This window comes from Gracilinanus agilis, chromosome 5, assembly GCF_016433145.1.
Source record: "Gracilinanus agilis isolate LMUSP501 chromosome 5, AgileGrace, whole genome shotgun sequence".
Classification (NCBI taxonomy): domain Eukaryota; kingdom Metazoa; phylum Chordata; class Mammalia; order Didelphimorphia; family Didelphidae; genus Gracilinanus; species Gracilinanus agilis.
Genome location: NC_058134.1, coordinates 33,234,908 through 33,251,019, shown reverse-complemented (window position 1 = coordinate 33,251,019; position 16,112 = coordinate 33,234,908). Strand labels below are relative to the sequence as shown.

Below are 16,112 nucleotides of genomic sequence, written 5' to 3'. Positions count from 1 at the left end.
AGATCACAATTTATTTATCTGCTCAGCATATGGCTAGGTGAATTGATCTTCTCCCTAAAATTAATGTTATCATGCTAGAGTGGTGAATGGTTCAGTCTTCTTGAGAAATAATTGAACTTCCAATATGTTTTATCCTCCAGTGTCTTTGGTGCAACAAGAATACACACCACGCATCTGTAGGGTATGGATTTTGACTCAGAGCCAAATTTTCTCAGTGCATCTCTGCCCCTGAACTGATGAACTCTCACTGAATTCTAATAGAACTTCACATGCAGAAGGCAGATAAGAGCTAAAAGAATTGGTCTCCCTGGGCAATTATTGCATTAGATTTTCAAAGTCAATACCTGGCATATGCTGATGGGCTTGGCACCTTTCTGTCAGCATAAAGTTGTTCTATTAAATCTTGGGTTTATCCTGGTATCCCTGAGAATCCCCTTCTGATTGTAATTATGGCCAAAGAATGCAGCCCTTTATAAGACATTGGAGACAATGTGGTGCCTGGTAAGATTTCTTCTTAGAATCTAAGGCAGTAAACCATATAAACATTTTGGAATGGAACAGGAAACAATACTGGGAAGAAATACAGAATCATAGGTTGAGAGCTAAGAGGAAACTCAGAGCTCACCAAATCGACCACTTCCTTTTCATATATAGAGAACTAAGGTCTAAAATGGTGGCTCAAAGTCACAGTGTAGGACAATTCTAAATGGCCATAATGGAATGGCAAAGAAGAAAGATATTTCATCAGACTATGGGATCTTTGATTTTTATCTAGAAAGGGCTTCGGTGGGCATGTTGTCCAACTCCCTTGTTTTATAGATAAAGAAGCTAAGGCCAGGACATGTAAAATGATGTGTTAGATGTATGGCAGGGAGCCCAAATCCTTAGTTTCTAAATTCAGGAAACTCGACACTATACTGGAGCACTGCCACTCTTTGGGGAAGTGAGGTGGCATACTGGATAAAGTGCTGGACCTGAATTCAAGAAATCTCATCTTTCTGAGTTCAAATCTGACCTCAGACACTTTAATAGTTGTGTGATCCTGGGCAAGTCACTTACCCCTGTTTCCCTCAGTTTCCTTATCTGTAAAATGGACTAGAGAAAGAAATGGCAAACCACTCCAATATCTCTGCCAAGAAAACTCCAAATGGAGTCATGAAGAGTCCAAATGGACATGACTGAAACAATTAAACAACTACAAAAACCAGTGTACTCCCCTGTCTCCTCAAATAGTCATTGTCATGATTTAAAAAAAAGATATTCCACCACTGTCACATTGCCATGACTGGAGATTCATTTGGGTGAATTAAGATGCTTATTTTTGTGATGCACATGAGTGGAAAAGCTACTTGACTCAGTGGAAAAATCACTAGAATTAGAAAATGTCGGTTGAAGTCCCAGTGCTGAGACTTACTATCTATGTGATATTAGGAAAATTACTTAACCTCACGAGATCTCAAGCTTCTCTTTTGCTAATAATGACAGAGATGAATTAAATGAGCCTCTCTACTCTCTTCCAGCTCTCAATCTGGATTCTCTACCATTCTGGGACATGTAAAGCAGGAGGTATCAGTGAAGTGTACAGTAATATGAATTAATTCATTCTGATTGCTTTCTGCCTAACACTGACTGAGGTTCACTGGGATTTTGTTTGGGGAGCCGGCAAGGGTAAGTAGAGAGAGATCTCCAAGGTATAATCTTTCTACTCTTGTTTAAATATTGATATATTTTGACATAGGTATAAGGTATAAGGTCAAAAGCTACCTTAACATTCACAGATAACTCAATGGATCTCCAAGAAAGTTTATCTACCAATATTGGCTTTGTTAATAATTCTTCTAAGCCATACACAGACTAAGTCTAAGATAAACAGTAACAACTCCTGGGGAAATAGGGTTGGTGATGGTAGACACTTTATGGGGAAATGAATGACTGGTGGGTTGTCCTAAATGAAGGAAAGCTTTGAGAACATCTTCAAAGAACTTAGGAGGGGACACAGAACATAAAGGTAACTTCTGATGACACACCACCTTCAAAGGTGAATTTTCTGCAGAAAATGATGATAAGAATGATGACAAAAACACCCCAAAACACAACACACGGCTTTGTCAAGCACTAGCTAGCATCCTTCCCCTTCCCCACAAAAGTGACACAAAAGTGTCATTTTTATTCTTTAATGGTTAATAAATCCTCTGTAATTGCCAGTTTTCTGGCACCTTTTTGTCCCCTGCCACAAAAAAGTTCTAATCTATTCTGAGGAAGATAATTGCAGAGCTGTTGAGACAAAACAGAAATTGCTATGTCTCACCGCTGTTGTGTGCCTCCAGCTGGGAGGCCGAGTTGACAGCAACCTTGCATAGCGAACAATACAGAAGCCGTTTGGCCTTCTCTTCCTCGGTCTCCGTCGTCGAAGGACATGTGCTGTTGTTGCCAGAGGCGGTGGTGGTGGGGGGCGTCTTTTCCACTTTTGAGGTGATCTCTGTTGTCACAACACTGCTCTTTCGAATTTCCACGGTTGTCGTCGTTGATATTGCTGGTGTCCCTGTGGTACTGTCTGCAGTCAAAATAACCAAGAATTAAGGGGGGAAATGAACACTTTTACCTTTATCTGGAAATCCAGTCACATAAGTACATAATGTGATATAAACCCCAGATGATCCTTGGCAGTGGGTGAGAATGGATGGATGGATGGATGGATGGATGGATGGATGGATGGATAGATGGATGAATGGATGGATGGATAAATACACATATACAACAGACACATATGTCCTATGGACAAAGGTATGTATACACATATGAGCACATACATACACATACATGGGTTCTTAGACTTAATTGATTTTCCATATGAATCTACATATTAGTAGAATTCTTATTTTTCCCCCTAATTTTTATGGTTCAAAGTAATACCCCTGACATGTTAACATAAACACAAGAAGAAAATGAAGAATGTTACAATAAAGAAATATTCATTACTCTTGTCTCCTCTTCCCAAGTTCTTCTTCATATGATTATTTTGTTCTTATTTCTCTCCGCCCTTCCTTCTTGCCTCCTCCATTCTCCAAATATTAATATTTTACTATTATTATTTAAATCTTTTTTTTTAAGAAACAGCCTTCTTCCTTTTCCAAGAATATGCATATAATAATGGGACGTGGATATCATATCCCATTAGGTAAATAAACAGTTCAAATGCTATTGTTTCTAGAAGTGTCTATTCAGTACTGGTTTAAAAGATTAACTTAATGATATGTAAATATGTAATCTATATATATCTACATATCCACATGGGTAGCACAGTGGATAGAGTGCCAGACATGGAGTGAGGAAGATATTCAATCCTCAGTCATGTTGAACTCTTTTTGAACCCATTTGGGATTTTCTTTCTTTCCTTTTTTAAAGAATTTAAGTTGACTTCTTTATTTAATTAATTTAGAATATTTTTCCATGGTTACATGATTCAGGTTCTTATCCTCACCTCTTCCCATCCCTCTTCCTTAGCCAATGAGCAGTTCCACTGGGTTTTACATGTGCCATTGATCAAGACCTATTTCCATATTATTCGTATTTGTACTAGGGTGATCGTTTAGACCAGTGGTTCCCAAATCTTTTTGGCCTACTGCCCCCTTTCCAGAAAAAAATATTACTTAGCACCCCCTGGAAATTATGAAACTATTTATTGAACTCAGAATGGAATGTAATACAAAAAAAGTGTGGCCATCGCCGCTTTCTTGAATCTCTGCAGCACTCACCAGGGGGCAGTGGTGCCCACTTTGGGAATCACTGGTTTAGAGTCTACATCCCTATTCATATCCCCATTGGATCATGTGATCAAGCAATCATTTTTCTTTTGTGTTTCTACTCCCACAGTTCTTTCTCTAAATGTGGATAGCATTCTTTCTCTTTTGGGATTGTCTTGATAAAGATATTGGAGCAGTTTGCCATTTCCTTCTTCATTTCATTTTATGAATGTGGAAATTGAAACAAAGGGTCAAGTGCCTGACTTAGAGTCACATAGCTAGTAAATGCCTTACTTAGAGTCACATAGCTAGTAAATGTCTGAGGCCAGATTTGAAGTTGTGAAGGTAACTCCAGCCCCAGCTCTCTTGTCTGCTGACCCATCTAGCTTCAGGAGTCAGAAAGACTTGAGTTCATATCCAGTCGCTGACATTTATTAGCTGTGGAAACCCAAGTAACTCACTTAAACTGCTGTCTGCCTCAATTTTATCATTTGTAAAATAGTGATAACAATAACACCTACCTCCCAGGGTTGCTGTGAGGATCAAAAGAGATGATATTTCCATCTGTGAATTTATCTATTTTTGAAGCAGAATTATAAATTTAATGATGTAGAGAGTTTGTGAAGAAAAATTTTCCTTCACCAATGAAGATTTCCACTTTCTCTGCAAATTAAGAGTCTTAAAATAATGTCTGGGGCACTGAGAATGTGGGGGATTTGTCCAGAGTCACAGAATGGGTCAGAAGCAGGAGTTGAATTCAGATAATACTAGTTAAGAGGTCAAATCTATTCTGGGAAAGCTGCTTCAATTATTCAGTGAGAGAGAGAAACAGAGAGGGAGACAATGAGAAAGAGATGGAGAGACAGCGAGAGACAAATAGAGACACAGAATGAGAAAAGATATATTAGTTGTAAATTTGGCCAAGAAAAATTCTGCCACAAGATTTCTAGACTTAACTCCTTTTACCTGGGTACGTAGTGCTTGTAGAAAATGAAGGAAAGTATGGTGACTATTCATTTTAGAAATACATTTAAATTCTGATGACCTCACAATCTCCCTTGACTTTCTTGGCACCCTCCACTGGATTCTGAGTGGCATCACTAGATCTAGAGCAATTCCTCCTCTTGTGACTTCATCTAAAGATTTGCTTTAATGGCTGGTGAAAATGGAAATGGATTCTCTATTTGTAAAGTTATTTTCATCTGTACAGATGCTTTCCTTCATTGGTGCTAATAATCCAAAACTGACATTTGCTAAGAAGAGTTTTACCAATATGACGCCATTTTCATTAGGGTTTGGAGCAACAAGAAGAGGTTATTTTACCTTTTACTCATCTCAAGTCATGGCATCAATATTTCCATTCACCAAAATTAAAAAGGGACCTACTTGTTGAGTAATTTTGACATGTTTTTCTTTGCCTGACAGATTCCTGATTTCAAGATTCTTCTTCTAAGATCATTGTTCCAAGTCCCGTTGTGACACAGAGATGGAGAAGAGCCCGAGTTCTTAAGGCTCTGCCAGGAGAGCACCAGGTTGAACAATTTCTATAAAACTGACAGTTTCCATTACCAGCCCAGGAGCAGGGCTACTCTGATAGAACTGTCATGCACTGACTAGCTACTTTCAGAGCAGCTTATCACCCAAGCTGCCTAGCATCTGATATTTGGGGGGGGGGGGGTTGGGGCTGAGGAGAGGAGTAAGTGCTACAGAAATCCACTGTGGCCTCTATTAAAATGAGCTATGACTTGCATATGTAGAGAGCCACACAAACAAAAACACAAAAATATCCAGCCCTAGCCAGTCTTTCCAGCCTAAAACATCTGCATCTATTAAAAGAAGACCCATAAGAACGACATTACAGATTATAAAAGTCTTTGTCTAGACTTTAAGGTCACTGGGTGTAGTTTCCTCAGGAAAATACAAAAAAAACAATCAACTGTGGGAGGTAGGATGGTATAGAGAGAGAGTGCTGCATCTAGAGTCAGAGGGACTAAATTCAAATCTTAACTGTTGTTTATTTAGTAGCTATAGATCACATTACTTCCCTATCGCTCAAGTTTCCTCATCAGTAAAATGAGGGATTTAGACTGAATAACATCTAGGGTTCCTCCCAGTTCTAAATGTTAAATACCATGAAATTCGAATAACTAAGTCTTTATGTAGGATCAGGGATTTAGAGTTGGATGGGACCTTTGACACCATATAATCTATTCCTGTTAGTGTACAATTGAGGAAATCAAAGTTTGGAGAGGCCAGTTGATGTACCAAGATCATCAAGATAGTATCTGACAAAGGTGAATCGCTGCCCTCTGACTCCAGATCCATTCTTTGACTGTATCATACTGTTCCTTTTGATTCTAAGTTTTGAACAAAATCTGGAAAAATGTTTTTGCTTTGTTGGTTGAACACATAGATGTTCTTCTGATGCATGCTGGAAGTGTGACCCTGGGAAAGCCATTAAAGCTCTCACCCCACTAGGCAACTCTAACTCTTTAAGGTGCTCAGAAAGAGCTGACCTGAATTATACAATGGATTTCCTTTGCTGTGAGTCCTCTGTGTTAATGAAATCACATTTCAATCCCTTTCCATTTAAGACTTGATGAAACTATGGAATACTTGGGTCCATAGGTTTGGAGCTAGAAAGAATTCTCTCATTGTATAGTTATGGAAACTGAGGAAGAGAGAGGGTAAGTGACTTGTCAAGTGTCACACAAGTGGTAAATAGAAGAGGCAACCTCTGAAATCAGGGGTGTCCTCACTCCAAATCCAAAGTTTTGTTTTGTAACATTCCATGCTTCATTTCTTTTCCCCACTCACCTTTAGTCTCTATTTTATGTTTTTTTAACTCTTAATATTCTGTCTCAGAATCAATACTCTATTGATTCCAAGGCAGAAAAGCAGTAAGGGTTGGACAACTGGGGTTAAGTGACTTGTTCAGGTACTAGAACTACAAGATTTGAACTCAGGACCTCTCATCTCTAGGTCTGCTTGCTCTATCCAGTTTTAAAGTGCATTTTTTGACAATGTAATGTTTCCCCTAATTATTATACCAAACCTAAAATGTAAACATTTATGAACATATCTTATAAATAGTCATCTTATTTCACTTGAAGCCATCATACTTTGTATTTAAGGATGATATTGAACCAAGCAACATGTATATAAGACACTTACCATCAATCCTCACCCCAAACTACTAGAGAACATATACCTGGAAAGTATTTTATTTTTAGATGAAATATTTATATCTGGGAGGCAACTGTTCATTCTAAAACAATACCCTCCAAGGAAGGGAAATAGCTCTTGAAATCCTTTGTTTCCCTCAAGCTCGCCTGGAGTTGCCCAGAATTTTACTGAGATGCCATTAGTGGTCTGTGATATTTTACAGCCAAGTCACTGGAAGTGACCAGCTAAGAATTTCCCTTCTTCCCACAGGCAGGTCTTTAAAGAATGATCACTTTTAATGTAGGTATTACATTGAACAGGACTCTGGGCCAAGAAATCAAGAGAAAATGAAGCTAGATCCTCTTCTTTGCTCTGAGCCTTCTCTACTGTGATATCTGCTCCCATCCTTTCATCTTTGGGACACAACTGCTCCTACCAGATGCTCCTTGGGGCTGCAAGTATTTATGTATTGAACCATAAATGCTGTATGGCACAAATTATTGTGAGCTCAGAAAATCTCTCTTCTTCTTTTCTCTTAAACAGTGGAAGACCTTAACATGGTTCTGAATAAACAAAACACACCTATCTTGTGTTCCCAGTGACAGCTAAGTCTGTATCTTTCCTAATCTCATAGGATAGTGTACATTTATGCCAAAAGCTATGCTGGATTAGAGACACCTGAATCACTATGCCTACAGCTTAGCAAAGTATCAGCATTTCTTACAACAAGCTCCATGCAAGCGATGGGCTTAGAGAGCTTAATATCCAAAAGCTTAAATTCCTCTGCTTTACTTTCTATTACGCTTCTGACCACAAAGCTTCTCTCAGAGATACAACCATATTCCATAAAGGCAACTAGTTTGAAGTGCCAAAAAAAAGCATTCATGCCACATTCTCTTATTTGTGTTTAATTTTGACTATGTAAGAGAATCCCATTAATTCAGCTTTGCAAAACTGGAATTTGTGATCATTTAGACCACAGAGTTTAGGCGGAATTTTTCCTTTGCTCTGGCAATGATTAGGAGGATTATTACCAGACAGTGGAAACAAATTAAGAGCAATGTTTCCCCCTTTGAGGGAACCCACTGTTTTCAAGTACACATCATTGCCTATGATGATGCAACTTTCCATTGGTTCTTTGTTTTGGCATTTGTAAGTAATTCTTGTGATGGGATGAGAGTGGACCATACATTTCTGAATGAAGTAAAAGCCCAACCAGTACACATCGCATCCTTTCTGCAAGATATGGTCTTAAAAGATTTTCTTGGGCATTGTCACAGCAACTTGTCCAAAGTCATACTGTCTGTGCCAACTCAGCAATAAACATTTACTAAGAATGTACTTTGTATCAGGAAGTGTTGCTAAGTAGAGGAGATTTTTAAAATGGAATATTTACTGTTAGGGGGCTTACACTCAAATGGGGAAGCCAGCAAGTTTATAAATAAGCATGAGCAGAACAGAAAAACAAAGAAAAAAATATGAGTAGGTAATTAAATATTGGGGGCATCTAGATGGCACAGTGCATAGAGTACATGGCCTGGAGTCATAAAGACCTGAGTTCAAATCTGGTTTCAGACATTTATCAGCTATGTGACCTTGAGCAAGTCATTTAACTCTTGTTTTCTTTGGTTTCTTCATTTGAAAAATTAACTGGAGAAGGAAGTGGTCAACCATTCCAATATCTACCAAGAAAAGCCAAAATAGGGTCAGGAAGAGTCATACACAACTGAAACAACTCCACAACAACAAATTAAATAAAAGTTTGTTAGGGAGTGAAAACATTGGTAATTGGAAGGACTTAAGAAGGCTTCATGTAGAAGGTGTTGCTTGATGAGAGAGAGAGAGAGAGAGAGAGAGAGAGAGAGAGAGAGAGAGAGAGAGAGAGAGACAGACAGACAGACAGACAGACAGACAGACACAGACACAGAGAGACAAAGACAGAGACAGACAAAGAAGAGCAATTCTGTGAGTAGGAATGAAAAGGCACAAGGGAGGGAGAAAAGAGATGACATACCATGCACAGAAAAGAGTGAGAAGGAGGATTTGGTTGGATTATGCAGTGTGAAGAAGAATGTACAAAGAGATTAGAGTGGTAATTTGGGGAACTGCGAAGGGCTTTAAAAATCAGAACTTTGACTTGAACTCAGTTTTTTCCTATGTATTATGCCATGTTAATTCTATTTATTACCATGTGTTATGATTTATTGGTCACAATAAGTGATCAAATTCTTTTGTAACTTTCAATGCACCTCTCCACTATCCTTCAATTGATTCTCAGTGTGTTTCCTTAGAAATAATACTGAGCCTGGAGGCAAATGAACTTAGTTCAGATCCTGCCATTGATGTTTGTCTCCTGTCTTTAGACTTCATGTAGTCTCAGTTTCCTCATCTGGGAAATGAGGGAGTGGAACTAGATAGTTGTTGAGGTCCCCTTCTCTAATATATATCTGTCCAAATCATTGCCCTGTGAGATACTAGCACTCTATGTAGTAGTGCTAAAGGAAGACTGGTACTAAAAAGAGAACCTTCACAACAGGTAGAAGCTTGAGGTCATTAAAATAATTTTGTCATTTTTCAAATGCAATATATCCCCCTTTATTAATCAAGATAATATTAGTAAATTACTTAGTCCAGCACTTTTGGTACTTAATAAATGCTTCCTCTACTCCATCTTTAATCTGTCCATTCATTTCTGGGCCCAGCTTATTGTTTAGTTGGGCTGCCCACATGATAATAAACAATACAGTTTGTCCAACCAATTGCATTCATCATTAATCCGAAGGGTTTTTAATGCAGTATCTAGGAATTGTTTTTGATAAATATGTATTCTGATAATTATGTTGCAATATTATGTTTTCTTTGTGAACCTCGGTATTGCATTTTAGTCACTTAGAAGCATTAATCTGAGAATGCATCCATAGGTTCTCAGAGTATAAGTCAAACAGGTTATGAATCTTTGGTCTAGGCAACAGGCATGCTTCAGACACCTAATAATGCCCATAAGAACATGGAACTGTGCATAGTCATCCTCTTTCACTGACTTACTGTATTTCATTTGTAAGGAGATACTGATGTTTATAGGGGCAGCTGGTAGGCTCAGTGGCTAGAGTACCTTGCCTAGACTCAGGAATACTCTTGCTGAGTTTAAATCTGACCACAGATACCAACTGGCTGTATGACCCCGGGCAAGTCATTTTACCCTGTTGGCCTCAGCTTCCTCATTTGTAAAATAAGCTGGAAAAGGAAATGATAAACAGCTCTAAAATCTTTCCCAAGAAAACCCCACATGGGGTCACAAAGAGTCTAATATGACTGAAAATGACTGAATAAGAACAATGATTCATTTTTATGAAAATGATATAGTCCCCCATGAATTATGTGTCAACATTTTAGTGCGAAAAAGAACATTTAAGCCAAGTGGCAGACCAGGAAAGAATTATTTCAACCATGAATTAAGCCTTAAAGTGTGAAGTTAGAATCAGTTAAAAAAGCCAATCAATGAATCTGATTATCGGGTTTGTGGGCTCTGCTACCTCCTCTATAGAATTACTCAAATTGGGGTCTTGGGACCACAGTATTACCAAAACAAAAGGTGGAAAGACAGAGGAACGATTTGTTTTTATTTTGGGAGAGTCACCATTCTCTTGATTTAATTTGCAGGACTATGTGCCATAGTTGACCCCTAACGAGAGAGTGAAAGGCTGGGAGCCTGAAATCAAGGTCATGGTGCAGCTGGTAGAAGAAGGTCCAGAGATAAGACAGGTTTCCAGTTTGGAGCTGTTCTCATGCCAACAGCCAGCAGCAAATAGCCATTATTGCAACTGTCACTGCTTGGCTTTGACTTGGAAACAGATTGCTGGTACTCAATGACATGTTATGGACTGAAAAAGAAAGTTCCACATTCATTATGGGCCATTTGTTTCTCTCATTTTAACATAGCCCCAGTGCATCTACTTAAGACTTCCATAAAATTAAAAAAAATACTCATTGGGATATTTTTGGGGTAGGGTTGAGGAATTAAGATCTATAAATTCCTTTTTAGAAAAATTTCTGGTGGGGTCAGTTGGAAAACAGATGTAAATTATTATCCGCTATTTAAAGGTACACAGAATTGCCTGGGAGAAATGAAAGGTTTAGTGACTTGCTCAGTCTCACCAGCTAGTTTGTATCAGAGGTGGTTCCTAAACCCAGTTCCTCTGACTCTAAAGACTGGTGCTCTATTCACCAAACCATGTTGACTGGAATTATCATAGATATTTTTAAAAATTAAAATAATATAAAATCCGGTAAACAAGCTTTATTATGTATTTGATGTCATTTAATGTCTTTGTGACTCACTGTCCTCATCTGTAAAATAAGGAAGTTGGACTAGATTCTGAGTTCCATTTCAGAAAAAAAGTGATGCTAATTCCTGAATCCATAAATAAGTTATGAAGTATTCCTTCATGGAACACAGAGGATTAATTTATCCCGCAGATGCTCATCATGTTTTTTCTTCGTATTGAAGAGTTAGGAATTATAGTCAATTCCTTTTCAGTAGTACTTTAAGAAGATAAGTATTACCCAGAGGTATTTGCTCATGGGCAGAACAGCTGCTTAATCTTAAAGCACATTCCATTCTGGATTGGTAAAAGGAGGTGTTCTATAACACAGAACAAATCACAGCAATGTGCTTGATTCAAAGTCCCAAAGACCTCAGTTCAGATTCTGCTTTGAAACGCACTAGTGGTATAACAATGAATGTCATTATAGTTTTGTAGCCCTCCATATTGAGAACAGTGGTGAGAAAGCTTGGTCAAATTCTATATTACTTGCAAACCAGAATGGAATATTTCTGAACTCTGTAGCCCCAAAATAAGAAAAGAGAATAAATGGCCAGGAAGAAGGAGAGATGGAACAAGGTAAATAAGACTATGAAGCCTGACTATATGAGAGGACCCTAACAAGGGGCTGAATCTTCCATATTCATAAGAGTTGTAGCTTGTACTCTTTTTAATTTGTCCTCCCACATTCCAATCCTATTTAGATTAAAGGTAATGGCTTGAACTAGACACAAGAACCAAAGCAATCTTGTCTTGGATATGTTTAAATACTCCCAAGTTTTGAATCAGGACTAGGAAAATGTGATCTTTTAGGCAGATATCCTTTAAATAAAGTTAAGTATTGTTTTCATGCCAGCTTTCATTATACCTAAAAGCACACCTATATAACCATGTAGACAAGCCTAGTGGAAAAAAGTGTTGAGCTTTGAATCAAATGGCTTATATCATAGATACGCCCTCCACTGCCTGTGTGACTTCAGGACAGACATTAATTTCTTCCAGCCTCAGTTTCCTCACCTATAAAATGAAGAAATTGTACTTGATGACCTCTAAGGTCCCTTTCATATCTATTTCTATGATTCTGTGAGGACTGTATCTTAAACCTACTTAATACAGGGCATTTTCCACATCCAACTGATGTTCTCTTGCTTTTAAAGGAAAGCTATATTAACTCACAGCTCACCTTTGAAACTCTTCTCCATTGTATAGGCTGGAATGTAGTCCCTCCCTTACCACTACCACTTGGATTCCTTAGCTTTCTTTTAAGTCCAAGTTGAAGACCCAATTTCACTTAAGACCTTGCCAAATCTCTCTCCTCATGTTTAGCTATTTATGCCCTTCTTCCTTCCCAAATTATTTTATGTTTACTTATATATGCACACACTTTCTAACACGCTTTCTGTCCAGAATGTAAGGACTTCGAGGGCAAAGTCTGTTGCCCATTTGTCTCTATTTCCCCTTGGCTAACATATTGACGAGTCAAATCAAGTGAACAAGCATTTATCAAGTCTTGTACTAAGCCCAAGACAAGCAGAGAATAGCTATTTAGAAAATCCTTGAATTTTGTTCATTAAATAAATGGAATCTTCAAAAATAGGTGATGAAGGAACTAAGAAAATAACCATATTACTCTCAATGACTCTGTCAATCAATTTCTGCTTTAGGTTAACTGGTCTCAGCTGGGAAGCCAACTAAAGCTTTGGATAGTTACCATGTTGATTAGAAAAAGATGTGAGTTAACACTGAAACCAACAGTTCAACATTTCTCTTGAGACTCATGCCCAATCTTCAAAGGTATCCCTCATGTCCTTTGTGATAAGAATGACAGGTTCCGTTCTTGGAAGCAAAGAACAAGGTTAGAAGCCTCAATGCCCTTCCAAGAGACAGCTGAACCCAATTTTGTTCAATACAAGGACACCCTCTCTCTTCTCCTTATTCTGCATGTCATAATTTTTTTTCAGGGAATTGGTCTTCTCTATTTATGAGCAGTCCGTTCCCAAAAGGGAACTAACGACCAAAATACAGGGTGACTACCTCCCCATCATAGTTAATTGAGTGAAGCTGACAGCTGAACAGCTGGGGGTTAGAGGCCTTTGGGAAAGAACCAGGAGGAGAATGAGTGAGGTCTTGTCTGAATTTCAGAACTTTCTGATAAATATTGCAAAAATGGCAAGGAAGAGAGGAGAAAGAAAATCAATTTATTCCAAAGCTATTTTAAGTAACTTGGTTGCAACTAGATTTGGGAGCTGTCTTTTCAGGCTTATAATATAGATTTCTTCTCAGGAAGGCAGAGGAAAAGGGGGGAAAAAGCACTTAAAAAAATCTATGAATGAAAGTTCCTTCACTCAAGGGGCTTCGGGTGAAAGAAAGTCGGCAGTTACATTTTCCACTTAATTAATGAGACCCTGTCCTGAGAAAAATCCAATTTAAACCTCAACAAAGAGTTAGTGCACAGACTGGTGGTATAGACTCTTATTTGTTTCTGGGCCTCCTCTGCCCAGTTAATAGGGATCACAGCATCCTCTTCTTCCCGAGATCGTACTCTGGAAGGTCAACTGCAAGTGTTATAGTGACCTGACTGCCTAACCCCTCTACTATATTGCTTTTATAAAGGTTGGTTGGTAAAGATGAATGATGTTGTAGATTATTGCTGGCTCTGAATGAGATAAAATGTGGGCAACTAAATGGATGATGGATTTAAATTGTGTGGACAATAAGACCATATAACTCAGCACCAAATTAAACATAAACAAACAAAAAGACCCTGGATAGATAATCCAATTAGGCTGTTTCCATGGCAGATATTCATTTTCCAATTGTTAGTGCTACATTATTTTGGTAGGGGAGTGGCTGTTCCTAAATTAAGGAGCATAATACTTTGAATGATGTTATAATAGAATACTTGTCATAGATATAATTTAGAAAGTATATTTTACAAGGGTATCATTTACTCATTTTCATACAGATGCAAAAGTTACCTTATTTCTTTTTTTTTTAGAAATGCTGGTTTACTTGCTTTTTCTAACATACAATATTTCATTCCCCAACTCCAGATTTTTTCATCTGTCACTCTTTCAAAGCCCTCACTTTTATCTCTTGGTTTCCCTCAAGGCTGGTCTCAAGAGCAATCTTAGGCAGGTCTGTCCTCTGTCCTCTGAGATTACCTCTGACTTACTTGGTCTACATCATGTATATAATTGTCCATTACATGTTTTCTCCCTTCTTGGAAGGTCATCTTGATGAAGGCAAAGACTACCCTGTTTTGGCTTTTCTTTGCAGCTTCAGTTCTTAGTCCAGTGTCTGGTCCCTAGTAAATGTTTCATAAATGCTTACCATTGACTGGAGATATTTCAGTGTCCAGCTAACTCTTTCATACCTAAGGTCACAACATAGTTGCTCATTCTGCTTTGGTGGTGTCAGTTCCATACACCAATGAAATCAGAAACCACTTGCCCCTGTCCTACTGCTCACCAGAAGACACCCATCATCAGCAACAGCAGTACCACCAGCCACAGTGGATACAAAGAGAAGTAGGAAAAAAGAATGCTATCTTCTGGAAATACTAAGAACAGGAGGGGGATTTAGAAGTAGAGGACTTATTCTATTGCCAGCTTTCCTGAAATCAATAAATTTCTGAGTCTAATGAGTGTTTGTGTTATTAAAATACTAAAAACAACTTTTTTATACAATGTGTGTCTGCGTGTGTGTGTATTGAGGGGAGAAAATCAACTTTGAGGGTATAACATGTAGACTAAACCACAACCCATTATATATTTTTTGTTCTTTTCTTTTTTAACTTCCCAACTAGGCATTTTGGTGTTATAGAGACATGTTCTGAGAGAGAGAGAGAGAGAGANGAGAGAGAGAGAGAGAGAGAGAGAGAGAAACAGAGAGAGAGAGAGAGAGAGAGAGAGAGAGAGAGAGAGAGAGAGAGAGAGAGAGAGAAACAGAGAAAGAAAGAGAGAGAGAGAGAAGCCTGACTATACGAGAGGACCCTAACAAAGGAATAAATCATCCATATTCACAAGAGTTATGGCTTGTGCTTTTTTTAATTTGTTTTTCATTTGTAATTAAATTTTTTTTTTAATTTTAAACCCTTAACTTCTGTGTATTGATTTATAGGTGGAAGATTGGCAAGGGTAGGCAATGGGGGTCAAGTGACTTGCACAGGGTCACACAGCTGGGAAGTGTCTGAGGTCAGATTTGAACCTAGGACCTCCTGGCTCTCAATCCACTGAGCTACCCAGCTGCCACCTGTAATTAATTTTTTAATTTGTTTAATTTGTTTCTAACAATTAGAAGAAAAGAAGCCAGAATTGCCACTGTTTGCTCTTTTATTCACCAAAAGGTTGTGAACCCTAGGAACAGGGTTCACATGGAAAGTACAAAAAAAAAAAGAATAAAGACACCCCTTCCTGATATCCAAGAAAAAAGGTGGAGGTCTTCACTAGTGCGATTAGCACTGTCATCCCACCAGGGTAACCCATTAGGAAGAAACATGATTCCACTGGCCATTTCTTCTCTCTGAAGGTGAAAACCATAGTTGTTTTTTCTTTTTTTTTTTAACTCAATGAGTTATTTAGTTACAGATCCTGCTTATTGTGGTTTTGAATATCTATAAATGCAAACTTTTCCTATTGGCTAGCCACCTATTTCCCAAGTCTGAACTCAGCACCTAAAGTATTTTTAAGAGGAAAATATTTAGATAGTTGAGAATATAAAATAGCATTATTCATTACCGGAAAATTGGTTCTCAAATGCATTAGTGTTGAGTCTTTCCCTACCTAATTATCTCTGTAGCTGTGAACAATGAGATTTTCTCTGCCACTGAAGATAAGAATATAGTCTAGTATGAACTGGCCCCTCAGTTGCCCACTGATGT

At 38.1% G+C, this 16,112-nt stretch overlaps 1 protein-coding gene across 1 annotated transcript in view; it reads right to left on the bottom strand.

The window, feature by feature from the left end:
* ZNF385D (zinc finger protein 385D) overlaps positions 1-16,112 on the bottom strand; it is a 356,739-nt gene that overhangs the window by 17,964 nt on the left and 322,663 nt on the right. The window contains exon 5 of the mRNA XM_044679406.1: positions 2,309-2,554. Within this exon, the coding sequence (XP_044535341.1) occupies positions 2,309-2,554 (246 nt within the window). The remainder of the gene's footprint in view (positions 1-2,308; positions 2,555-16,112) is intronic.